Consider the following 27,660-nt stretch of genomic DNA (forward strand, 5'->3'; position numbering starts at 1 on the left):
GTGTGTGTGTGTGTGTGTGTGTGTGTGTGTGAGTTTGAGGTGTGGAATGGAGTGTTGTCGAATCAGCTTCCATATGCAAATAACCTTGGAATGCTGGGCGGGACTGCACAAAGCAGCCAGTCAACCCAGCCAGTGTTACTGAGTGGCAGTTTTTCCGGCTTAACACTAAGGAGGTGAAATTTAGAATGTTCATATAGAATGTTCATACTCAATTATATATAAGGAGAGATACCATACCCAGTCTTTCTCCTCATTGGAGACCCAGAGCTGCATTGTTCTCCTGTCCTCCATTCTATTCTCACAACAACCCTGTGAGGTAGGTCTGGCAGAGTGTGTCACCCAGCAACCTTCCATGGTGGGTTGGGGATCTGAGTATTAGAAACACATGACAGGTTGCTTAAAAGTTCTCTTATTACATGTTGCCTGTAGTGAAGATAACCTGATCCAGGGTGTTCCAGTTCCCTTCTTTTTTGGCACTGTAACTTTCATCATCATTCTGGGGTTGGTGGCCAGTTTTCAAACATGTAGCATTAATTTTCTGAGTTATGCCTGCCTCAAAAAGAGACTTTTAGCTTCCATTGCAAATAGCACTGGGGGGGAGGTAGTTTGTCTCACCTGAGCCAGGATTTCCCCATGTCTTTCCATTTTGGCCCTGGAATTCCCACAATCATCCTGAAGCTGGTGGCCAATTTTGAGTCCCCTAGCTTTATTCTCTGATGAGAGAATAAAGTGTGATATAGTGTGATATAGTGGTTAAAGTATAGGAGTAGGCTCTGGGAAACTCAGGTTCAAATCCCCACTCTGCAATGAAAGTTTGCTGTGTGACTTTGGGCCAGTCACACAATCTCAGCCTAACCTACCTCAGAGGGTTGTTGTGAGGATAAAATGGAGGAGAGGAGAATGATGTAAGCCACTTTGGGTCCCCATTGGGGAGAAAAGCGGGATATAAGTAAAATAAATAAATAAACAGATGGATAGACAGGCTGATTATTTTATTACTACAGATTCATGATGACAGCAAGCCAAGTGATTTATCTTGTTATGCTATTTAGTTTGGACCAGGATCCTATGGGAGGCCGAGGTAGAATCTTTGTCCGAGGGCCCATGGTGGCTCTTGGCAGCCCTGGCCATCAGAGTAAATATGCAACTTGTACTGCATACTTTGTCCTTACTGTAGTTTTCATTTGTTAAAATGGGTACTCTGAAACTTCATAATTCTAAGAACACACAAGGGAACAACCCCCATGGACTATTCCTGAAGTATATTTTTATTAACAGCATGCAGATAAACAACTGTTTTACTTTTTAACCATGGCAAAGATCTAATTTTGTGTAGTAATCTGTGAGGTCCTCAGATCATGTCTAGGTGACACTGCTTGGTAAAAGAGAATGCTGCTTGGTGAAAGTAGGGGTGCAACACCCACCAATTTGACTTAAGTTCACAAGGAGGGAACAGATTTTCTGTTGAGCTGTTCATGAGCAGTTCAAGTATGTTTGGTGGATTACTTTACATGTATTGGAACAGTGCAATACAATGCAGTTGGCAGTATTTTATGCATGAGCATTCTCATACCACCCAGTGGGATCCCTTGCTTTCCCCAAACTTTCATTACTGTACAGTAGCCAATTGCTTAAATAAAGAGTAAACCAATTGGTCAATAGAAAATTACAAGATAAGTACATTTCTGCTAATGAATTTGTTCACGAAGTTATTTTTTCTGATTATCAAAACCATCGTTTCCTTGTCTTAAAGTAAACATTTTTTTGCTACATAACTTTTGTCCTGTCACAGAGAATCAAGTTTTGTTCAACACTCAGCTGACTACTTGCAGTGCTCTAAACCTATATGGATGGAGTTTTGTATCTAATGAATTTCTACATACCTGTATTACATTTAAAAAACAACAACCATATTTCTTTAAATTTAAAAAAAACCCTATAAGGATGCAAACATGCCACTGGAACTTGTCTTGCTCCCAGCCAGTGGCAGCATGGAAAGTGACAGGTATAGCCTACACCCACCATTGCTTTCTGGAACCTGTCTCCTGCCACCTAGCCCCAAAGGTAAGTCCCAGAGAGACTAACAGGCCACTGAGGTTCATCTTACTTCTAGATGGTGATAGGGTGGGATATGGGAAGTAGTAATGGGCAAAGCTTCTCCCAGTCATCCCCTTCCAGGCCCACATTTTATTTATTTTTATGTCACATTTCCTAGAAAGTTCAAAGCAGTTCACAAATAAAATAAAATCACAATATTAATTAATACTTTACAGTCAAAAGAACCATAACATGCTTTACAGAGCACCCACAATAAAACCACATCATCAATGGAAGTTTCTCCTAAGCAACTCTACACATTTTCCTGAAAAATGTGAACACTAACATTCCTCTTTTATTTTGTGGGGCAGTATTCCACAATTATGGTGCTGTCTCAAAAAACCCATGGTCAAGCAGACATGGTCTGAATTCCAGTCAAGGAAGGAACAGAGCAAATCCTGTTCAAAGAACCTAAATTACCACATGGGTTTCGTTTGGGCAGCGAAATATCCTTGTTAGGGTAGCAAAATGGAGAGAAAACATACATGTTCTTTATTCAAGTATCGTCTAACTGAAATATGGCTTTACCTTTCTCTTCACTCTCTTCATCTTCTACTTTGATCTCAGATAAAATGGCTTCCTTTAACTGCAAAGCTTTTCGCTCAGTGAGGTGCTGTCTAAGCAACAGCCAGAAAGTAATCTCAAAAAGAACCTGAAGGTAGAAATGCAAACAAAAACAGAAGACACATTGTTGGTTGAGCATAACAGAACTATTAAAAAGCTGTTTATTTTTAACAGTCTAACAAACCAAGCTTTGACATCATATCCTTACCCTGCACTGAAAAGAATACAGGGGAACTGGATCATGCTGCCAATTCCAGACATTTAGCAAAATAAATAAATACACAAACAAAACAACATTTGGATCTGTGTGGATTAGGTTTCCTGGAAGACAATCCCCTTGGATTCTCTCTTTTTTAAGCTGGATGTAGTGTTAACAATGAGAGTTGTAGGTAAGTGCTATGGTAAGGCTAGTGTTAGGGCCCATACACTGCCATGAACATGTTCGGTAGTATCCATGTCAGGAAATACGGAAAACAGTTCCCTGTGCTCCCAGTGCATTTTAATGATAGCACATAGGACCCAATGGAAGTCTTCTAATCACACTCACCATAGCTACATCCTGGAATAGATAATGGAGTGGACTTGAATTTTGAACCCTTTGAAGTGCTTTGAAATGGAACTGCTTATGCCTGATCCTCAATAGAGCCAAGGAGCGAGTCCATGAAACCTGGTGTTTGAAACCCCCAATGTGGGAGGTTTAATTAATTCTAATTATATTTGCCAAGATATGTTCTGTGAGATTAGTTAAGTAAACGAGTGCCCTATATTAAGTGTCACTTCTACAGCTATCAGAAAACCTGTAAAACTGTGAATTATGGATACAGTCTCAGAAATTTATTGATCAAGACCTGATCCAAACAATGTTCATTTGTTGATATTCTAGATGTTTTGAATCTGAACAGAATAATTTTTCTTCATCTGGAAGTTATTCTGACACTATATTTTCCTATGCAGCAGTAGGGGTAGAGAGGGTACAGCTAATATGTGTCTGACAGGACACAGAGTAGTTAGCCTGTCTTTTTACCTGTCCTGTACACTGCAGTCAGGTTTCTTCAAGTGGTACCAAGCGCTTGGTCCTGAGGCTGGCCGGGGAGGGGGGGGCTAGGGCTGGCAACTCAAGGCTTCTGCCTGGTGGACCTATTGGTTCGGTAAGGTTGTCTTCCAAAAGTTCAGCTTCAGTAGGCTGGGAGGTAAGTGGGTTCAGCTGCACTGCTGGCAGGTGCTGGAGTTCCACTGCACTGTTAATTGGCAAGGATCCTGCAAGGAAGTACTGTCCTCAGTACTCTGCTCTAGACTAACAGGGAGGTTGTGCGCAGCCAGTCTGGCACTTGGCCTCCTTGAGGACTCTGAGTTAAGATTCACTGAGCTGGTCCGAGGGGGGTCATGATGACACTGCCAAACAGAATTGTCTGGAGTGTTATTATTGTAAACAATGGGTTGTATCCAGACTAAATTTTCCCTCAGTGGAAGAGAACTGTTTCCCCTATAAAACTCAGACGTGGCAACAGTGGCATATGTACAGCTGCCTTTCCAGCCAGGGAATATTCTTGGATGTAGAAGCATGCAGGCCCTATTCCTGATCAGTAACAAAGTGGGAATTGTGTCAGCTGAGCCCAAAATTCCTTCTCCCAACAAAGATACGCTGACCCCTCTTTTCCCCTCTGAAGAGAACCGTTGGATAGAGGAAGAACTGGGCCCAGACAACCTACTCTTTGGCATGCTTTCATGAGCCCACATTCCTGTCCCTTCACTGCTTCAGTGGACAGTGGAGGCTATGCCACCTTTCCCTCCACAATGATTGCTGGAGAGAGAAATTCCCTCCTGTAAATTTTGCAGGATGGGCATACGTTCTGTGTATTAATACCTTTATTTTAGTATAATCTCTTTTTACCAAAACGTAGGGTCATGTAGTTTTAGGCAACAGCCAATGACAGGAATTGCAACAAAAAAATCAACAGATGTGCATCTTCTGCCTTCAAGAATAGGGAATTATGCGAAAGAATACCTCATTCTCTGTTATCAAAGTTGAAAAAGCACTATATCTGACTGAATTCAGTTTCTTATTTTCTTCCTCTTTAATGGATTTAACACCCACACATGGTATCAAGTCAACCATGATACTATTTCCCGTGGAGTGCAATCTTTTCCACAAAGCAATTCATTTTCAACTGAAGCCATCACACATTTTGCAGAATAGAGAGCATTATGATAATGTTACTGGTGCTCTCGCATTGAAGTCAAAATTCAATGTATGTTTAAATCCAAAGAGACCTTCATTCCATGTAATAAAGCTAGAAGACACCCCTCCATTATTACAATGTGTACACACATCTTTATAGTTTCTACTAAAATTTAATTTTGTACTATAATTTAATTTTCCTGATAGCTGTTAGTTTTAGATAAGGCATTTTTCAAAGCAGATAATCAAAGTTATGGCAAAGTTGCTGGCAATATATTAAAGCAGTTAAATCTCTTGTGAGAAATTTATAGCATCAAGGAGAGACAGCTGAGACCATATCTAACAAAACCTCTGGACCATTTAATCTTTTTTTAAGAGCACTAATGCTACCTTTGAGAGAAGATAATTCAATGTTTGCTAGTTTTCACATTCATTATAAATTAAGGAGTGGCCAGCAGGGAATACGAAACACAGAATTCACTTTGAGAGAGAATCTCCTGCATCATAATGATAGGCTAGTAAAATAAAAGGAATATTCTATCATATTTCTTTTGTAGTCCTTCAGTTATTTAGCGTCCACCCTCACTCCAGGGGTGGGGGGAATCTACAAAATGAAAACTCCTTTTAACCCTTCCAAAGCCATGCCTAAGGCTCAAAGAACCATCTGGAGAGACATCAAATACAGTGTTAGGACCTTCAGTCTAAAGTGAAAATTATGAAAGGGCCAGAACACATGCAGAAATGCTTTAGGTAAACACATCCATACCTTAAATATACCATACCTTAAATATTGTACCTTTAAAAACAATCCTGTAATTAATTGTTTTCTCTACAATGCTGCTTGAGTATGTATGAACATCTCATGAAACATTATTTACCTTTGATGCTAATTCTCCAGGCTTTTTCCGTTCTAGAAATCCCGAAACTGTAGGGAGTTCACTATCATTCAGGTTAATACTCCATATATATTGGAATGTTAATAACAAATTTCCATAAGCCACCATAAAAGGAGAACTGATCATAGCATATTTCCTTCGGTCACGCAACATCCAAAGAATGCAGGACCATATCAACAATATAAATGTTAACCAACTATGGTAAGTAATACTCCAGGCCTTAGAAAAAAGAAAAAGAAGCAATTGTGTTATGTTGCAATAACAATATTAAAATATATTGTTGCCCGACTTGAAGAATGCTGTGTTTCTAGGCCAGGGGTGTATTTTCAGTAAAACAATACCTTTTAATAGGGTTGCCAACTCTGGGTTAGGAAATTCCTGGAGATTTGGAAATGGAGCCTGGGGAATGGTGGGGTTTGGATAGGGAAGGGAACTTGGTGAGGTATAATGCCATAGAGTCGACCCTTCAAAACAGCCATTTTCTCCAGCCATTTTCTACTGCACTCTGTAGTGTGGAGATCAGTTGCAATTCTAGGAGATCTCCAACCTCCACTATCATACCACTGTGTCATACAACCATCTGAGCAGAAAAATGAATTCTGTTACATTTAAGCCTGGGCCATTTGTTTTAGCTCTAGATGCATCTTCAGTCCCAGGAGGTAGTGTGGAATATAAATAAATAAATAAATAAATAGATATTGCAAAATCAAAAATGTTACTTCAGGCATTTCAAAATTCAGCAAAATTCAGCCTTCCCAAGGCAGAGAGCAAAGGCATGTTTAAATATCTTTCTTTCTCTTTAAACATGCCTCCTTCTCTCTGCCTTCCCTTCCCCAGTTGCCCCACCATGGTGGATAGGCTGGGGAAGGGAAGTGAATGTATGCAAACATGCCTTTTCTCTCTGCCTTCCAGCCATTTCACCCATTTCACTGCTCCCTGCCTCCAAGCAGGGAAGTGGAGGGGAGTGAAACTGACAAGTTTAATGGCTGGAAGGCATTTCTGCCTAACAGTGGAGGGGTGCGCCACCCCACTGTTAGGCTGAAATGGCTCCAAGCCATTTCAATGCTGGGTTTTGCTCCACCCCCCCAGAAGCGGAGGAGCAAATCCTGCTGTGAAATGGCTGCTGGCCATTTAAACCTGACAGCCTGACCAGCCGTCAGTCAGCTGGTAGGTTTAAGTGGCCAGCAGCTATTCTCCATGACTGCTATTTAGTTCTCCCATTTGAACCCAAGTAAAAGCTGGATAATTTCGGCTTTTATTCAGAGTCATTTATTCAGCAGCTGAATAGCTTCTTAAATTTGTACTCGGCTTAGGAAATACCGAATAAATACCAATAAGGTACTTATTCAGTATTTTTCCCATTCGGGTTAAACCAAATGTACACCCCTAGTATAGATTACAGTTCCTAATAAATCTTCTAAGTAACTTTGTGAATCACTGTATAGTGCAAGTCTATTGCCTGTAGAAAACTCTTAAATTTCAGTTTTGTATTGTTTATGGAAAGCTATGAGAGTGGGAGCTTCCTGAACTCCTCAAGCAGGTTCTTCCACAAAGTGGGAGCCAAAATGGAGAAGACAGTTGTTGATTGTATACATTTGCAGGTTGCCACCTGCAGAAGACCCTCCTCTGATGAGCAAAGCTGTTGTGGCTGAGTACAGGGGAAAGGCGATCTCACAGATACGAGGGTCCAAGGTAGGGTTGCTCCCGGTAGGGAAATAACTGGAGATTTAGGGGATGGAGTCTGAGGAGGATGGGGCTTGAGGCATAATGCCACAGAATCCAGCTTTCAAAGCGGCCATTTTCTCCAGGTGAACTGATCTGTTGCCTGGAGATCAGTTGTAACAGCAGGAGATCTCCAGCCACGGAGGTTGGCAACACTAGTCCAAGGCCATGAAGGGCTTTGTATGTGATAGCTAATACCTTAAACTGAGCTGAGTAACTTATGAGCAGCCACTGAAGTGCCTGCAGGATGGGAGTAATACATATGCTCCATCTAGCTCCCACTTGAGCCACGGCATTCTGCACCAACTGGAATTTCTGAATTGATTTTGAGGGGAGACCAATGTACAGTGCATTGCTGCAGTCTAGCTTTGATGTTACTGTGGCATTGATCTGGATGGCTGCATCAGCCATATCAAGATACGGGGCCATCTTTCAGGCTAGGCTGAATTGGAAAAATGCCCTTTAAGCAACTGCATTAACTTGCCTCTCCAGTAATAAAGGTGGGTCCAGTATAATCCCAGGGCTTTTAACTCAGTCAGCAAGGGTCAGCTGAACTCCACCCAAAGTGGGGAGCACAATGTCCTTCAAGATCTCCACTTTCCCAACCAGCATTACCTCTGTCTTTTCAGGGTTTAGTTTCAATTTGTTCACTCTTAGCCAATTTACCACAGCAGCCAGACAGTTATTCAACATCTCTACTGTATCACCAGGGGGTTTGGATAAGGATACATAGAGCTGGATATCATCTGCATATTGATGACATCCAACCCCAAAGCTACAAATGATTTGTCTTAAGGGCTTTACACAGAGATTGAAAAGCATGGGGGATAGGGATTGCACCTTGTGGAACTCCACAGGATAGGTCTCACACTGATGATAACTAGTCTTCCACAGCAACCCTATGAGTCCAATCTGTGGGGAATGATTTGAACCAGTCTAGCACACATCGCTTGATACCTTGAATTGAATTGAACATGCAAGTAAATAGGCATGCAAAGATTTAACCAGTCAGCAGTCATGCTGCTATGTACTGAACAAATGGATGCCTCTTTGCTACCTATGCTACAGATGGGCAACATGGAGACATAGTAAAAGTTTATAAAATTCGGTACAGGGTGGAAAAAGTGAACAGAAGGAACTTTGTCTCCCTCTTACATAACATGAGAACTCAGGGGCAGCAATGAAATTGTTGGGAAATAGGTTCAGAACAGACAAAAGGAAATATTTCTTTACTCAACAAGTAATTAAACTGTAGAATTCTCTGCCAGGAGAGCTAGTGATGGCCATGAGCACGGATAGCTTTAAAAGGAGATGTCCATCAACGCCTACTTGCCAGGGTGATGAAAAGGAGCCTCCATAGACAAAGGCAGCAAACCTCTGAATACCAGTGTTGGGATACGGCAGCAGGGGAGGGCCTTGGTCTCTATGCCCTGTCTGCCCTCCAGGGGAACTGGTTTGCCATGGAACGCTGGACAAGATGACCCAGTGGTCTGATCCAGCAGGCTGTTCTTATGATCTACCTTCTACCTTCATATAAATAATGTTACAGTTGTCCAGCATTATGGTTCCCATAGCATGGCCTGGCGTGATCTGGTCCATAAGGTTGCGAAGAGTCGGACTCGACTGTGCGACTGAACAACAACAAAGCATGGCCAGGTCATCCAAAACTAGCAAATATGACAGTCTCCACACCAGAAATGTCCCAAAGTGCCCTATTTCCAGGAGGAACATTACCAAAGGGTGATAGTTGTAAATATTTTTTACTTACCATCATAGCAATTAAAGCACAAACATAACTTTGTTTCATAATAAAATGGAAAACTGTGACCATAGCGTGAACTTTAGCATTTTTTTCTTCTTCGGTATTTTCCTCCTCTTCTTCTTCCTCATCTTTCTTTTCTATGAAGATGAAAAGGATTCTGCAATTCATGTAATAAATGACTCTCCAAAACTCTTAATATTATTTTATTATATCCAAAATTAACTCGCTGTAAAGACTACTGACTATGTTGAATATGAATATTATTTTTTGCCTATCTATGTTTTTATTATTATAATTGTGTGATCATATACAGTGCTCTAAATTTTTTGAGAGAAAGGTTAACAGATTTAAGAAAACAGTAAGAAAACAAATGCAGATTAATTCCCAAGCAATTGTCACTACTACCTGAGCCATCATCTGATGGTTCCCACTTGTACTGTGGTGTTGAGTATATATCTCCTTTGGCAGGCCCGTTTTCTATGGGCATGAGATAATTAACAGGTGTACCATTCACTGTTACCAGCAGAACCTGTTGAACAAGGATAAGAGACAGGGGATCGTTTTAAAATGGGCACTTGTTACAGCAACCACTTGTACTCATGTTGTTATAAAAATATTAATAATACTTGATACTGTTCATTCAAATTTATGTCCATGGTCACTACGTCTTAAACATTATACATGGAGTATTATCAGCATGCACATGGAATTCTCACACACAACATGATAAAATATAACATCTAGTGTGGTCCTAAGACTGGAAGTAAATTCCACAATAACAGTAAAAAACAGACATGTTTCACCCAAGTCTCTCTCTGGATAACACAACATCTATGCTTTTTCTACACGGCCCACATTTTGCTTTGATGCATTTAAAAAGAATACAGGGGTTGTAACCAAAGACCTATCAGAGAATCTCTTTTGGTACAATGATCTTACCCATCTATTTTCTGCGAACCCTCTGTAAGAGCATGGGCTGCAGCTTCAGAAGAAAACCCATTAATATCATGGAACCCCTCCCCCTTCTGTGAATGAAAGTGCCTTTTGCTTGTAGAAGTGCCTTTTGGATCCAACCCATAGATATTTGCTTTGAAGAGTTCTGCAGTAATATTTGGTTACATTGGCCTCAAAGTGTATAGGAATTATGGCTATCAAAAGATATCCTTAAATCTTCAAGTGAATAAAGTTTTTTTTAAAAAAAAATAGGCAGTCCAGTGAATTCTGAAAAGCTATTTCACCATTTGAAGGTTAAGAGACTAGGCCTATTTGTATAACAGCGATAAGCCATATATGTAACCACTGCTAACATACAAATATTATGTATTATGTATGATTACTGCAGGGGTTTGTGAATCCTGAAAATACTATGTGGCTCTGTTGACAGGTCAAATGGCAACTGCTTGGGTAGAAACTGTCAGCATTTCTGTTCATACATCCTACTGTAAAAATGAAGTTCAGGCAGTTGGAATGGTCACATGAACAATAAAAAACAGAAATAGCTGATTGTTCATGACTATTCTTTCTAAAGATCTTCTGAGGCCTGGCAGGAAGTCAGGCAACTAGCATTACTTCCAGTGTGCTTAAGACAAATTATTATTATTATTATTTATTAAATTTCTACCCTGCCTTCCCCATGAATGGGCTCAGGGCAGCTCACAAACAAGGGCCCAGTCGATTCAAGGATCTTCAGCTGGCCCAAACATTTCTATCTCCACATAAATAAGTTGGAATGGTGAGCATCTAAACAATATAACCATATTTACAGTGCAAAGGAACGGCAAGAACTGGACAATGTACTAACATCAGACGGCTTGTGTTCAACTTCAGTCATTGATAGAGGCTGTAAAAGCAAGGTAAGAATAGCTTATTAGTTGAGAAGCATAGTTGAAGCATAATGTATTCTTGTAAGATTCTGAATCTCAAAACAAGTAGCTGCTTTTTATATTATTACAATTAATCTGGTATAGAATCATACAATGTACAGCAAAATACATTAATGATGAAGTACTCAACTCTTCTCCAGAATGGGGACCCAAAACAGCTTACATGCTGTCCTCTCCTCCATTTTATCTACACAACAACCCTGTGAATTGAACATGTAAGTGGCACAGGGTCACACAGTAAGCTTCTATGGTGGAGTGTGGACTGGAATATGGGTCTTCTAGATCCTAGTCTGACACTGTAACTTCTGCAGCATAGTAGCTTTCATGGGTGGCTGCTGCTGAACAGGAGCAAAGCAACCTGTCCTGAGTGAATCATGCAAATTGTGTGGTGTCAAATCACCTGGTGGATGCTGGTGGGCCTGACCTCCTTCAAAGGCCAAAACAGTCCTTCAAAGGCCCATGTCCCCCCGTCCTTTACTGACAGAAATGAAGGCTTGAAGGTGGCAATACTGTTGTGATTGTCTTGCTACCTCCACAATGGCCACTACAAAGGCATATGTTTCATAAAGTACAAACACTACTTCCATTATTTTGGAGGATTGTAAACTTGCAATGGGTTATTTTTAGTTTTCACATTTTTCTGCAAAGCTAGGATATTTTTCAGATTTACAGAAAGATCTGTCTTGTCTGTTCATGGCTTCAGTCTCTAGATTTAAGTATCCATGGCTTTTGCCACATTGAGAATTAGATACTGATTGATAATGATTTACACAGCCTTGATGGATGTAAATTCTCTCTTACAGACAACATACATTAGTGCAATTTTCTCTCTCACAAAAACACATACAGCAGCACAATCCCCCCCCGCCAAAAAACCAAACAAAACCCTGCCTCTCTTCTTGAAACGTACGCAGTCGGAGAGTGATTTCAGGAAAGCGTACTTTATTCGAACAGGAACAAGACAACTTTGGCCAGGTCGCAGACTACGCAGTCGGAGAGTGATTTCAGGAAAGCGTACTTTACCCCTACTTCCCAATAGGTTATTTACAGTGGCCAAGAGTCCCATAGGATCTCGGCCGGGAACCTAGCCCCCTGATTGGAGCAGGCTAGGATTCGCATAGTCCATTGTCTCTTGGAGCGAAGCTCGACGTTTGTCTCTGACCGCGTGGAGCCTGAGCCGGCCACGCGGTCTGGACTGGATACATTACACTTCTGGAAATCTGCTCCATCTACTAAGCCATTTTACTTTGGGAAAAGGTTTCAGCCTGTAAGAGTTAATCCAATATGTGCTACATTGGCAAGGACTTCCCCCTTCCCTTTCTGTCGACAGAACTCTTGACACATGCTGTAAATGCAAGCAGATCACTTTCCACTTAAAATAAAAACATTTCGAAAACCAATAAAATTAGGAATATATAACTGAGTTTTACCAAAAACAAGGTGGGGGGGGGTCCCTGCAATATTTGAGATTTTTTGATACAATATAAATGGGCAAAAGGAGAAACAGAAACTATGTTCATATACAAACTGGAGAAACAAGAGGATGCTCTTGAACTTCAGTGAAAACGTCAGCCACCCTGAGCCTGCTTCGGCGTGGAGGGCAGGGTATAAATTTGATGAATAAATAAATAAATAAAAATATTCACTATACTTGACATTATGTTTTTCTTAACCGCAGCCAAACTATATGCTATATTGGATAGTTTCTCTATGCCAAACATTGCATCCTGTTGCATATATTACTTAATTTCTAACATAATGAAATGGATTTCTCTCTAAATCTTACTTCTTCATCAGTTGGGTAGCGACTTTTATGCCACAAGATGCGTTTTGTATCTGCAGTCATTTCAAGTCTGCAATCTGTTTCTTCATCTCCATTATCAGATTTGTCATCATCAGGTACCTGCTAAACAAAGAAAAAACCAGGCCAGATTATAATTTTTGAATACTTCTGAAAAACAAGTTATATAATTGCTGGGGTTTTTTTGCTAAAAACTGGAGAGAATCTTTAAAATAGGATAAACAGGACATTAGGCTCCTATGTTGTGTTCAGTTTACATTTAATACAACTATTCCATTTCTCTCTCATTCAAGCCTACTAACAAGGTTTCAGACCAGGGCTAAAACTAATCAGGAAGTAAAGCAATATGGCAAATATCAATAGCCAAAGTAACCTCATTTTGCAACACAGCATTTATGAAAGTCACATGCATTTCTGCACACACAAAAAAGAGAACAGAAGAACATACAACCAGGCTGCATAGTACCACCCCACAATTTCTTTCAAACCAGTTGTGTGAATCGCTGTTCTGATTACATTTGTATATTTCTTTAGAAATGGATAGAAGAAAGTCTGTATGTGGTTTTAAATTGTAATTTAACAAGCATTTTATACATCTGTGCAATACCATTTACTTCAACAAAAGAAGATACCACACAAGGCAAGACCAGTAAAATATCTTTCACTGTTTTGTTTTCTCTTACGTATAAATATATTATTTCAAAAATGTATTATTTCCTCTTAAAGAGAATGGACTGAAAATCATTTTAAATTTGAACTGTTTCATGTAGATTAAAGAAAACTGTTAGCTCAGATTATAGATTAAAATTATGCATGCAAGCAAATATTGCTGTTATATTTTAAAATGTCAGAACTTGGAAGTGTTCAAAATCTGCTATCTCAGAGCAGACATTCTTGAAAATCTGGTGGAAGTAAAATCACAATTTATAATTCATGTTTCCATGACATAAACTAGTTTTCCAAACTATATCAGCATACAGAGAAACCACTTTGGTGACCTATTTGTATGGATAAAATTACTACCAGATATATTTCTTCAGGCAGAACACATTGCATCAGTTTAACTACCCTGTATGGACGTAAATATCAAGTTCTGTTAATCACATCATGACAGAACTATAAAGGCTACAACTAAAAACGTTAGACTAGAATATAAATGTTAGATGGTACCAATAAAGACTTACAAATATTAGGGCAAGATTCAGTACTGAACTTGTTTATCCCTATGTGTTGGAAATAACTAGTCTACAAGAACACAAGCTGCCTGATATCTGTTTCCCTTTCATCTTTTTGCAGGATTCGGATACAGAATATAAATAATAAGGAAACATACATTTCCTAGCATGTTCTTCCAGGCCTCATTTTATGCAGAGTGGTTAAGCAGGCACTGAAGCAGAGTGCAGTGCCTCACTAAGCTTTACTGGCTAGAGGACACTGAACCAGCACTCTCTGACACAGTTCAGTATTGAAGTTGTATACTCAGTGACTTTGTTCAAAGTAACAAAGCAAGTTAAGAACGTCAAAATAAGCATTACAAATGACAGTGAGTCAAACAACTTGCCCTCTCAGAAAGAAAACATATTTAAGAAATGTATGCCCTACTCAGAGCACCTTAACCATACTTTAAATGTCCAACATATAAAACTAGAATAAAATATAGACCTAGGACCAACATAACTGAAGGACCACCTCTCCCTATATATCCAGAAGTGCATTTGACTTCTGTGAGATCTACAGCCTTTTCAGTAGTAATGCTCACCCGTTGGAAATGTAATACAAAACATAATCAGGCACAGAAGACATGTGTGGAGTAAAACAGGCCAAAAAGAATGGAGCAAAACTAACAACATATAAAACCTAAAAACAATTGAAGGAGGGTGGGATGTTCGAAGAAGATTGCATGGTGGAGCCTGGGACAAGGGGCTTTAAATAGGTGAGGAGCGGACTCACTGAAACCTGCACCTGCCAGGTCCACCCCTAAACCTGACCCATCAGGACACAATTCCCAGTGGCCAGCCCAGGGAAGGCAGCTCAAACTTTGTCCTGCAGCAACGGGAAAAGATATGGCCAAGAACATGCGGACCCTTTCCTTCCTGGTGCCCAGCTCTGTGGATGCAAAGCATCCTTCAGTAAGTCTCTGGCCACCATTTGCAGTCTTAAGGGCAGGTAAGGGGGCTGGGAGGTAGAAAGGAAATGGAAAACAAAACATAATCATGCACAGAAGGCGTGTGGAGTAAAACAGGCCACAGCTTTATTGATTACAGCACATAGGAGCATTGGCATGGCATAGGGCATGGATTCAGACATCAGGCAACCTGCCTGTCAGCTGATGGAACCCATCCCCAACCCACTTACTGGGGGAAACAAGAGTGGCAAGCCCGTGGTCCCACATGAGGCACATGCCTTTGTGTGAAATCCTCGCCACCTAGGAGTGGAGCCCTCTCCAAACCTGTCTCTCATACTGCTCTGACCAGAAAAACTGAGATCGTGACTGCGGAACCCTTAGATCTTGTAAATCAGTCAAGATTGCCAGGGTGAGGTCAACTTTGTTTTGACCAAGTAGATCGTTCCCATGCAGCTGAATAATAAGGACATCAGGAGGGCCCAAGAAGGCCATGGCATGCAGCACGGTCGACAAGAAGGAGTCCCAACTCATCCTTCTCCGGCCCATTCACCAGATCTGCAGTTGGTCATGAAGGCCCAACAAGGCTCCCCAACCTGAAGTAGCCATATAGTAGCCAGCTCAGTGCACAACGCTGTGGCTGACAATACAAACCATTTGGCAGCAGCCTGTAGAAACTAAAAGAAGAAAGGTGAGAGGTAGACTGATCTTGAAGGCAGATGTAGGATAAGTAGCTAGCAGATTTCCAATGACCTATAGAACAAATGCTATCAGCGGATAAAATGCACTGGGCCAAAGAGGTGGCCATGCTGATCTGAAAGGAGTGTGACCCAAAGTCCCCCAGAGTAGTATCAAGGGCTAAGAGCCTTTTGATAGCCCATGTAGGCAGGCCGGGGACTTGAGAATCAGTACCTAGTAATCCTGATGTGGGGCTGCTGCCCACCCCTTGACTGCAGAAACCCTCTTCTTTTTGGCATGTCTGATAAAGGAAACAGACTAACCCAGTTGGAACAACCCAACCAGTAATGCTCACCCATGCTCAACCCTTCAACCAGATAGGCAGCTTAAAAAAAAACAGGCCCTTCAGCTATACTCTATACTCTATAAAAACCTAAATAATCTCTATTTAACTTATTTTATTGTTTTTAGCATACAGTTGCCCACTAAAATTTAAAACGTTCATAGCATTTTTATTAGGGTTACATGTAACATGACCTGATCTTAATGTGAACTAAGTAGGCAAAAGCACACTAGAAATACAAGTGCACAGTGAGCACCAGAGAAAAAAGAGGCAGGAGGTAACTTACAAAGAAAAAACTCCAAGCTAGAGGACACTAACCTACCCCTGCCCATACCCAGAAGGGGAGGAGGACAACAGAAAAAGGGGCAGGCAGGGAGCCCGTGAAGGGAGCTACCCCCCAATGCAATACTTAGCCCAGCCGATGCTGCTTATTGCGCTGCTTATTGCGCTGCTGACCCCAAGATCATTCATGACAATGCGAAGAAAAACCCACTTGCCCCAAACCTGAAGGCTGAGTCATTGAGCAAAAACTTGACCACGTGGTTGAACGAGGAGAACAGGGAAATGTCTGGAGCTATCTGATGTCCAAAGAAGATAGCTCAGTAGAGCCCAGGATATGGGGCTTTAAATAGGGGAGGAACAGACCCATCAAAGCCAGTGCCTGCCAGGTTTGCACCCAAGCCCCACCCCATCAGAGAAGTCAGCCCAAGCTCCACTCTGCAGGCCTGGGAAATGCCACAGCAAAGAACACGTGCCCCTTTCCTTCCCAGTGCCCAGTCCTGCACCTGTAAAGCAGCCTTTGGTAAGTCTGTGTCTGCCATTTCTATTCATAAACTCCCTTGGCCAAGATAATGCAATCAAGTGGGAAATTTGTAACAGAATTAGTAGGATGGAACTATGCTTAACTTCTATATCTGCTGATTCTCCTCTGCAAATACCATGGAGAAAGCATTTACAGAGGACAATTAGTGGCAGAAAAGGAATGACCACTCATTCTAGACAGCAAATTTCCCCCGGCTAATTCTTCTTTCCCCCACATTAACCTTTCAAGGAAAACACTGTTCTGGGAATCATACAATTCTACCTAATATGCAATTCAACTTTGAATTAAATATTTATTTGTTTCTTCGATTTCTATTTCGCTCTCTCCCCCCACGATCGTGGGGCTCAGAGCGGATTACAACATAAATTGTCAAACAAACAATTTCACAATTAAAGCTAAACATGCACATCAAAATCAATTAACCAGATGGTGTAAAAAACTATTCCACTGCTCCACTGTCCTAAGGAGAGAGGGGAGAGGAAAAAACCCAAAGGCAGTATATGAATAAAATTCCCTTGTCTCACCCATACACCTGGCGATACAGTTCCATTTTGCAGGCCCTGTGGAACTGAGCTAAGTCCCGCAAGGCCCGAGTCTCACTCAGAAGTACATTCCATAGAGCAGGAGCTATTGCTGAGAAGGCTCTAGAGCGCGCTGAGGCCAGGCAAATGGTCTTTGGGCCTGGGACTGTCAGCGTGCTGTTGACTAAAGCACGTAACACTCTCTGGGGGGTATGCCAGCAATATAACAGCAATAGGTCTTCCTGTGGCCATTCATGATACATATTTATGCTTTTATGTGTAAATGTCTCATGCAGCCTGAATTAGTTTCTATGTTCTACTCTAGGTGATCACATTAGCAAACAGAAAAAAATAAAATTATTCTACCTGTTCAATGGGTTCATGTAGCCAAAGTCGAATGAGAGTTGCTAGGGTGTAGTACAATACTAGCAGCAAGATGGGGTTGACATGGTGATACCAATCCAAGTTTTGGTTGGTGATGATTTTCCAAGTGCTTGAACAGTTGGTCTGAATAATTGAACTAACACCAAACAACCTGTTCAAATAAAAAAGAGGCATTACAGAAAAAACACACAGTAGAATGTCATATCCACAGTTATCCAAATCTCTTGATTATATAACCCTTCTCCACAGTTCAAAGTCACTGTAACATTTATAAGTGACACTGCCTTTTATCAGGTTTCTTACGCGGAGACTTGCTGTGCTTCTGCATAAAACTTTTGAAAATACATTTCAGCACAAAGATACATTTCCCCTGTTTACGTGGGAAACATTTTCCCATAGGTCAGGGATAGCCAAACTTGCTTAACGTAACAGCCACATAGAATAAATATCAGATGCTTGAGATCCACAAGACATGACGAATATTACACACACATTTTTATTAAAATATGCACATTTGCTTTTTATTAACATTAAGTTAGAATGTGTGGAAGAGCCGCATGTGGCTCCCGAGCTGCAGTTTGGCCACCCCTGCTATAGGTCCTTTCATTTGAAGTTTAATTGCTATTCTAAAAAACATGGATACACTTAATAGACCTTCAGCAGGTTTATGCACACAAGTGATTCTATATGTATGTGGTACCACCATATACCTATTGACTTCTGTAGTCGCTTCATCATCAGGGCATGCATTTCAGTGTGTTACAGGAAACTGAATAAAAAGACTTTATGGATAGCTTTGGTCTCTGCATAAGATGGAAATTGTGAAGAATGAGGTCTTAAAAATGACAGAGGTAGAATAATGTAAATCTTGACAGTGTGGTCCAGTGTTCCCTCTAAGCTGAGTTACTGTGAGCTAGCTCACAGTTTTTTAGCCTCCAGCTCACACATTTTTGTCTTAGCTCAGGAAACATGGCTCCAGAGCAAACTAATCTATGCAGTAGCCAAATTGCTCACTCACAACTGTAATGCCAGTAGCTCACAAAGTAGGATTTTTGCTCACAAGACTCCACAGCTTAGAGGGAGCATTGGTGTGGTCTCTACTCCACCTGACAGACTTAACCCAAATGGCTTCTGAATAAAATAAGTTCAGCACACATGAGAGAAACAGAAATAGAACAATAACATTTATTTACTCACAGGGATAGCAGAATAAGGTGGTTCAGAAGAGGATAGAAACTATTTACAGGTCTTACTGTGTCCATTTATTTATAAGGCTACAGTTCACAGTTTAAAAGTGTAGAGAACAGCAGTCAAGTTTGTACTCTTGGAAGTGACCAATGACCTGTCCTCAGAATTCTCACAGTGTGAATGAGAGTTCCTCTCAGAAACCACAAATCGTTCACTAGTTTTCTTCAGAAATTGTGGCTCTAAGACAGATTTAGCCTACTCACATACAAGACCAACTCTGAGACAAAATCCCTCCAATCTCTCTTTCTCTGAAGGTTCAAAGAGGCTTACATCATTCTCCTCTTCTACATTTTATCCCCAGAACAACCCTGTGAGATAGATTAGGCTGAGAGAGAGAGAAAAGGGGCCGGCCTGAAGCGGCCCCCCCCCCCCGCAAGCTTCCACGGCAGAGCGGGGCTTTGAATTTGGGCCTCCCAGAACCTAGTCTGACCCTAACCACTACACCACACTGGCTCCTTATTGATACGCAGGACAAGTATATTTTCATACTGGTAGAAATGTAAAAGTATATATATTTTTCCAGTGCAAATTAATATTCAGGAAGCATATTCCATGAACACGATCAATCTACCGAGGGCAATGAGTGTTTATGTGTGTATGCGTGTGGACACACATATAAGCCAAGAAGAATTTTATTACTGTTCTGAGAAACACTCTGCTAACACTATGCTGAAAACTCAAAACTAGTGGGTGGTTGTGACATTGTTGTCTGCATATTCATTTTTCCCAGCAAAAGTTCAGTGAATTAATGAAATCATGTCTCTGGTGTATATATACTATGATCCTCTCTTCCTGGCAAAGTCACAACCTATGACCTTCATAAATGCTAGATATTGATGTACTAGTAAAGCACATGATGTAAGAGTGGAAATACTGCTGTTATTTGAAAAACAGGAAAACAATTTTCCTTCTGTTTCCATGCAAGCAGTGTGGTTAGTTGCAGAGATAACCAAATCATTACAAAGATATTTACTACATTTAGCTTCTCCACTGGTTTCTACTGGGCATATGTTCTGATTTTGAAAGAAGAATGAGAAGCTTGTATGCACTTGCTGTCTCTTCCTAAATATAACATCACATAGGAATAATGTTCATTTGTACATGGGATTTCCCTTAGCATACTATCCATACCTCTGTTGAAAAGGGATAAAGAAAGACATATTAGGGACAGATGAACTGAATATTGCGAGAAAGAATGTAGGAAAACAGCAGGAGGGGGAAACTTCCATCTGTGATAGCTTCCCTTGGATCTAATCCTGTATGTGCCATCTGCTCCAAGGGATCGGAGAGATGAGGCTCTTTGGTAGTGAGAAGTACAATTTGTGTGTGCAGTAGTTACAAAAATAAATATTTCTGCAATGATACAAGGATGTTTTTAAAATGACATTTGAAGCACCGCATTGTTAATTTAAGCACCTGTTGTTTTTTTTAAAGCAATGATAAATAACCAACACATCAAAAGGATATATGAGAAAATAACTATTACTTTTCAAGTGGGGAACCCATCTGGATCCCAGCTGCCCTGGGGATATTTTCCTATTCAAATGCGGGGCTCGGACGGCACATAGCGGCATCTACTGAGCAACCGCAGCCATCAACAGCAAAAACGAAGGACTCCACGGTCGATATGTGCATCACCCCACCTGATGGCTTCCTGCCCGACAGCTAACATAAGGCTTAATGCTGGCACTGTGTGTGCCACGCCAGGCCCCAGCCACCCAAAACCATCCCAGGGCCCACAGAGCTAGGAGCATCTGCTTGCCTTCAGGTGGATGCCAGGGGCCTGCGCCATGGAGGGATCAGCCCATCCTGTCCATCTTTTCCTCTATGTGGGTGGCAATCAAGAGGGAGAGGCTGGAGGGCCATCACGAGTGAGGGGAAGCCTTTTGCAGGGGCCAGCAATGGATTGAGGGGCTGTCAGCATCTGTAACAGCAGCCGCTGGGCACCTGGAGGGGATTCTTATTGTAGCGAGGGACAGGAGTGCATCGAGATGCTACTAGGGGACCTCTCCAAGTCTCTCCAGCACCCCTGGCATCCCCTGCCCCTCCTCCTGCTGTGCCTACAGCGGAGGTGGCATGCAGATTGGCATGGGGATGCCCTCAGTGACATAGGCAGGCATCTGGCTGCCATGGACAGCAGTGAGTGGGGGGCTCCCAGACATCCATGTTCTTGTTGCTTATCAGCCTCTGGTGCCCTGTGTGCTCAGTACCACCATGGGGTGCCAGTAGGGCTGATGGGTGATGCCCCCCTCCCCACTGTCAGGTGTGCCTGGGGTGAGGATCAGCCTGTGGAGGGGGAGGGGAAGAGAAGGATGACACACATTGTGTTGGGAGGAATCAGGCCATGACTTTATTGATTACAGGTTTCTCAGGTCTTGACGCAGCATAGGGTGGGGACAATGGGTGCGACTGAAAGCCTTTCTGCTGTCAGCACCTTCCCCAACTTGCTTGTTAGGTTAACCAAGGGTAGAGGTCTGGTATTAGGACTGGAAGCAGCAGAAACCACTGTTCCTAGCCATCCTCCTCCTGGGGGTGTGGCCAGCCCCAAGGTTGGCTGTCCTGTGCTCTGCACCCCAGAGCCCCTGAAGGGGACTCTCCTTTTGGTCATGCATCACTTTACTCCCATGAGAAATTAGTGAGATGGTCCAATAGTTGCTGCAGACTTTGATGTCTCCTTTTTCGGAATTGGTATGTAAATCGAGCACTTCCAGTCTGTGGACCATTGCTTTGTATTCCATATTTGTTGGCATATCCTTGTTAAGATTTTGTTGGACTCCATCTTCTGTGACTTGAAATAGCTCTATTGAAACCATGTACTCCTAGTGATTTTTTCCACCCTCCCGAGTGCTACAGTGCAGCTTTCACATAGCTTTCTAAATTAGCAGATTCTTCTTCAAAGATTCTCCTTGGAAGGAATCTGTCATCCGTAAAGCTCTTCTGTATATTTCGTCAGCATATTGTTCCCATCTTTTCTTTATTTTGCCCTGTTCAGTTAATGTATTTCCATGTTGATCTTTCAGTATGCCTAACCGTGCTTTAATTTCCCTTTGGTTTCTGAGATATTATGTAACAGGCTCTTGTTCTTCCTTTTTTGTTGTTCTCTTCTGTTTCTTTACACTGGTTATTATAATAGTTCTCCTGGTCTCTGTATGCAAGTTGCTGAATGCTGCATTTAGACTTATGATTCTATTTTTGTCACCTTTCGTTTCTTTATCTTTGGCAGTCCCCAGATTGACAGCAAATCCAGCATGCATTCCTTCTGGTAATATTTTTCCTTCTAAAGAGAATTAATCTGAAATGTAGAGTGGTCGAATCTAAAACTCTATGTACATAATAATTTAAACATTATGGATAAATGTCAACCATGTAGTGTTAAGTTAAAGAGAGAAATCATGAGCCATTAATCCAGGCATAGCAGCAGAAGAAAAAACGGTTACACTCTAAGGCTGCAGTCACACACACTAAATAATCCACTTTCAATGCACTTTCGATTGGATTTTACCAGTTCACACCGTAAAAATCCAGTTGGAAAGTGCATTGAAAGTGGATTATTTAATGTGTGTGACTGCAGCCTGAGAGTTCTGCATTATATAAAGGTAACAAAACACAGCAAAACAACACACCAGGCAGGCAAAATAACCAGGCAATTTTAAACGTCACTTTGTTCTCAAACATATTACAAGAGGATGTTTAATATAATTCATCTCCATTTTTTTCATAGTTAACATTTTATTGAATTCATGAATAACAAATAATAACAACATACAGATTAATAATGTAAATTCAATAATAGTAAGCTTGAAGGTTATGTGTATCACTTGAGTATCTAGATGGTAAGTACAACAAGAATACTTAATCTAAGTTTCCTATGAATAGTAATAAGCTAGTATATTACAGACTGATTTCACACAAGAGCTGCGCCATGGTCGCACCTCCCTTTGCCTTGCTTCTATTGGTCAATTTCCCACTCGAAGCCGCACGGCCGCATCTTGACCCAATTTTCCTCGCAGTTTCGTGATCCTAAAAAAACAGGATCACGAAACCGTGGGGAAAATCAGGTGAAGCCGTGGGTCAAAATGGGGCTGTGCGACCTCGAGTGGAAAATTGACCAATAGAAGCGGGGCAAAGGGTGGTGCGACTGTGGCAACTAAGACATCATGTGGCAGGTGGTCCAGATGGGCAGCATCACCATCTACTGACAGCTCTGAGAGTAAGATCAGGTACAGTCAGTACAACAGTACAAGATCAACAAGAAGAAGATGCACCAGAAGTCAATACACAGATGTCCCAACAGCAGGACCAATACCAACCAACTAAATAGTTTCTTCTGAGCTATAACAAAGCAAGCAGTGAACTTTAGTTAAAACGTCCATTGATTTTTCATCTTGCTTTGGAGCAATGATACAAAGAAGAAAAGACTAGTGTCTACTGTGATTAGAGTTCAGATAAACCACCTGAGAGTTGGAATGTGCATATTTTTAGGAGCATTAGCCCCCACATTAACTGTTATTCCTTTTCTTTGCAGGAATCCTAGTATCTTCCCCATTTACCTCACGAACTGTCCCATGTCTATATTGTTAGGTAATGATGATAAAGAAAAAAATGTAGAAAAGATAAAAGTTGAGAAGCTATCAAAACTGTAATTCAAATCCTCATAGTTCAACAACCACAATAATAGTCTGATAAATTAATATAAGTGAAAAAATAACAATCTTTCATTTTGTATTTCTACTTCAATCAATCAATTATAAGCTTTATTGCATTAGCTCACAGTTTTAGTAATTAACACTAAAAATACAACAATATTCCTACTTCATAATGAAATCTATTCGCTATCCCAGCCAAGAACTGTTCATTCTTGTACAAGACATCGCAGTTCACTAATAATTAAAAGCACATTGTTTTATTCTCTTTTCATTATAGCTTGACAACATGAAGAGGATTGCTGTCCATCACATCAAGTGTAAACCTTTCAGCATCAGTTCCAAGTATCCAGCAACCCTTTCCCTTTCATATTTTCCACTTGCTTAATCATATTGGCAATACTACTTCTGTTCCATCAACAGTCAAAAATTATTCCACAACACAGAAAGCCAAATTCAGCAAATTCATCAAAAGCAGAATAAATCATGCAAGTATGATTTAATCTAGTAATTTAAACAATTTTGATTGAAAATAAAACTCTGTTATTTAAAACAAAAGCCAGAACTGTAAGAAATCAAGAGGATGTAGATGATCCCACAATAGAAACTATATTCCGCAAGACACAGAATGATCACAGCTGTATAGTAAACAATTGTTGCTCTCAATAGCATACTATCTACTTGTTGGCTTTAATGGCCATAAATGACATAGCTACCTTTATTTTCCTTATATTATTTTTGAAAATATGTGTAAGAATACAATTACTTTACAAATCTGGCTGAATTCACCCCATTTACAAGAAACTACACATTAGAACAGTTGCAAAGTAAATAAATTGTACAGTAAGTCCACGTGTGGATGAGTGCCATTGGTTCTAGTGCTTTTGAGCACATATATGAATATGTGTTAGAAAGCAGAAAGAAAAGAGAACCGAGACATTTCAAAATCACTCGCACACTGTAGCCATAAAGAACTGACATCTACTGACCAAAGAAATGCAAAAGGGGGAATCTTTCAGGACTAGATTGGGATGGCCACACCAAATCATGATCTGAAAGGCATATTGTTTTGCTCAGGGTTTCTGAGGCTAATGCCTTGAGGTGGAAACTGGAGCCTGTAGTTAAACGAGTAGTATGAGTGGAGGCTCTTTTTGCTTGCATAAGCCATACTGTATGCCATCTACTGACAACGTTCAGTACTTATTTCTTCAGTTCTGACAGGAGTCTTTGTTAGGAAAGCAAAGTTTTTTGGCCAAATCAGCTTCATAAGCACAATACAGGCCCCGGTCACACGGCCGGATATCACGGGGGGGGGAGGCGTGGCTAATTGCCCCAGAGGAAACTAACGAGCGGCCGCCCGAGCACACGTCCCGGTCGAGGTCCCATGGTTAGGGGGGAGATGCCGACCAGACAGGTATCCTGCAGCGCGGCACAGAAGCCGCGCGGCGCGATCGCACTAGCAATCGCTCTTTGTGCGCATGCGCTGTTGCGCAACCTGTGGAGACTTGGGAGACCAAAAAAACCCCTTGTGTGCAACGAACAGCGGCGGGCACCGGATGCCACGTAAGTCCACCGGAAACACGATCAGACGCCCGTCCTTGCCCCACGGCTTCCGGAAACTAGTACCTCGGAGGTACTAGTTTTTTACTCCGCATTTTTGGCGGGAAGCCTCAGGTTAGCCACGGGAGCTCTACGCTTTCCAGATGTTGCGGTGTGATCGCGCCCGGAAAATCCACCTACCATCCGTATCATCAGTGCGGCAAATGCTCCGTGTGACCGCAGCCACAGAAACCCTTGTTAACACCATAGCTTCTCTTCTACTAATTCAGAAGGAAAAATGCTTGATTTATGGGGAGCTCTCACAAAAGAAAACATTCATCTTCACCATTATATCAAAATCAATCTCTTGCTTTGTCTTTTTGTGTTTTAAATCTGAGGCAATCCAAGGCATGTGCTGTTCTGCGACACACCACTGTTTCAAGACATTTTGTTATAGAGTCTCTACAGTCAAGCTAATTAAAAACATAAGCAGTCTGTTAGGTACCGCTGGGGTCAGGTCTGAGTCCAGGGCTATCTCATGCTCCAGGGTTGCTCTAGTTGGCCAACTGTCACAGGATACAGTCTCAGAATAGAGCAAGAAGAAGGAGTTTCTCTTCACCCAATTTCTACACTGTGCTCTGCCAAATCACCTATTCCCACCTGCCAAGGAATGGGTCTGGCTCTTCCTCCCTGGCTGCTCCTGGGCATATCTTTTAAATGCTTCCCTAAGAGAGGGCCAACCTTGGGCTCAGCCAATCTTCTCTCCCCAATCCAGTCCTGGGAAGTGACAGGTCCCTGGGCCAAAGCTCCCCTGGGTCTCAGTGCCAGGGTTATCACTCATAGGAACTTGGGTGGGTTGGCTTCTGCTGCTGAGTATGCTGCTGAGTGCCAGTTGGGCTCCTTCAAGCTGGCTGACTCCCAAGTAGACTATGTCAAGGCCATGCCCTGCTAAGACCTGACAGACAACTTCCTCAGCCTTGGGGCTTGCTGGCGCAGTACACCTTTGGTGGGGCTTGCAGTCCCCTGGAGTAATTGCAGGGGTTGGAGGCATCAACCATGCCTGAAATACACTAAATATTTCCTTAATCGCAGTGCTTACTTTAAAAGTATACTTATTTGTTTGATTTATATACTGCCCTCCCCATAAATTGGCTCAGGGCGGTTTACATCAATTAGTACAATACAACTAAAACAATGTTAAAATGACAGTTTACACAGTTTACTTCTCCCAGGGCCGGTTCACTCACTAGGCGAACTAGGTGTTCACCTAGAGCGGGCCAGCCCTTAGGGGCGCCAAACTGCACCTGTCCCCCCACCAAAAGCCGTGCATGCATCTAGTCTCTGACCGGGGGACAGCTGCTTCCACCGCCACCACCGCCTCTTTCACCCCAAGTCCAGCGCCCAGTGTGCCCATAAGCGGGCAGGGAAGGGAGGTGGGAGGAAGTGCCCCCCCTGCTGCGCTCGGGGCCTGTCCTGAGGCACAGGTGGCCTGCAGGGTGGGGAGGAGGTGGACGGCACCGCCTGAAGGGCCCAGCGGCAGGGTGGCTCAGGTAGGCATGCGTGGTGCATAGAGGGAGCTGGAGCACACCCGCCGCCGCTTCCTCCTCTGAGACAGGCCTGCTTGGACCAGACGGCTCCTCCACACCGCCCTTGGTGAGTCTCCTTGGTGCCACCCCCCCTGCGGGGAGTGAGGGGACGGGGCGCACACGGCTGGGGGGGGGTCCCGGTCCCCTGGTGGGGAAGGAGAGACAGGGGGAAGTGGGTGGAGGGGAAAGAAAAAGCAGAAGGGCCACCCTCCGAAGAGTCTTGTAGCCCCCTCTCCCCCCAACCCGATGCGCCCAGCTTAGCACCCGGCTTGAGCACCGGAGAGGCACGCGGCGGTGGGGGGGAGACCCAAGGTGAGGGGGGGTGTCACAATGCAGCCTCGCCTGGGGGGGCACTAGTTTCGCCAAGGGCACGGAACAACCTCGGGCTGGCCCTGACTTCTCCACTAAGCATATGTGTTTTCTTAAGGAAATTTGCCTTAATTTTACTTTAGAAGAAGAAGAAGAGAAGAGATTGGATTTTGTAAAAAATGGAGCCTGAATAAAAATGTGCAATCTTAAGCACTATTTGTGTCATTCATCAGACTAATCTTGCTGTATGCCCTGTCATATTTAATTTACACTTTGCTGCTAAAGAATTTCTATCACATATCCACAGATGAGTTAGATACAAGGAGGATTCATTACCTTGATTCAAAATGTAGCAATGGTTTCAAATGCTTCATTATTTCTTTTTTATTATTTTACAAACATGACTGAAAAAACAGGAAATTAGGAAACCCCAGCAACCAATGGACATTTTGCACCCACAATTGTCTCTGTCCTTTAAAATATGTGAAATGAAAAGGAGTAACAACAATACCAGCTAGCTGTCATCAAAATGATATTTTTTTACTCTGGCCTGTAGATGG

At 42.1% G+C, this 27,660-nt stretch overlaps 1 protein-coding gene across 1 annotated transcript in view; it reads right to left on the reverse strand.

The window, feature by feature from the left end:
- The window catches only part of PIEZO2 (piezo-type mechanosensitive ion channel component 2), a 428,995-nt gene that overhangs the window by 150,783 nt on the left and 250,552 nt on the right, over positions 1–27,660 (reverse strand). The window contains exons 8-14 of the mRNA XM_015414359.1: positions 17,758–17,926; positions 12,890–13,006; positions 11,022–11,060; positions 9,626–9,749; positions 9,227–9,357; positions 5,719–5,955; positions 2,626–2,749 (exon numbers count right to left, since the gene is read on the reverse strand). Of these exons, the coding sequence (XP_015269845.1) occupies positions 2,626–2,749; positions 5,719–5,955; positions 9,227–9,357; positions 9,626–9,749; positions 11,022–11,060; positions 12,890–13,006; positions 17,758–17,926 (941 nt within the window). The remainder of the gene's footprint in view (positions 1–2,625; positions 2,750–5,718; positions 5,956–9,226; positions 9,358–9,625; positions 9,750–11,021; positions 11,061–12,889; positions 13,007–17,757; positions 17,927–27,660) is intronic.

This window comes from Gekko japonicus, unplaced genomic scaffold (genome assembly GCF_001447785.1).
Source record: "Gekko japonicus isolate JY-2015 unplaced genomic scaffold, Gekko_japonicus_V1.1 scaffold157, whole genome shotgun sequence".
NCBI classification, from domain to species: domain Eukaryota; kingdom Metazoa; phylum Chordata; class Lepidosauria; order Squamata; family Gekkonidae; genus Gekko; species Gekko japonicus.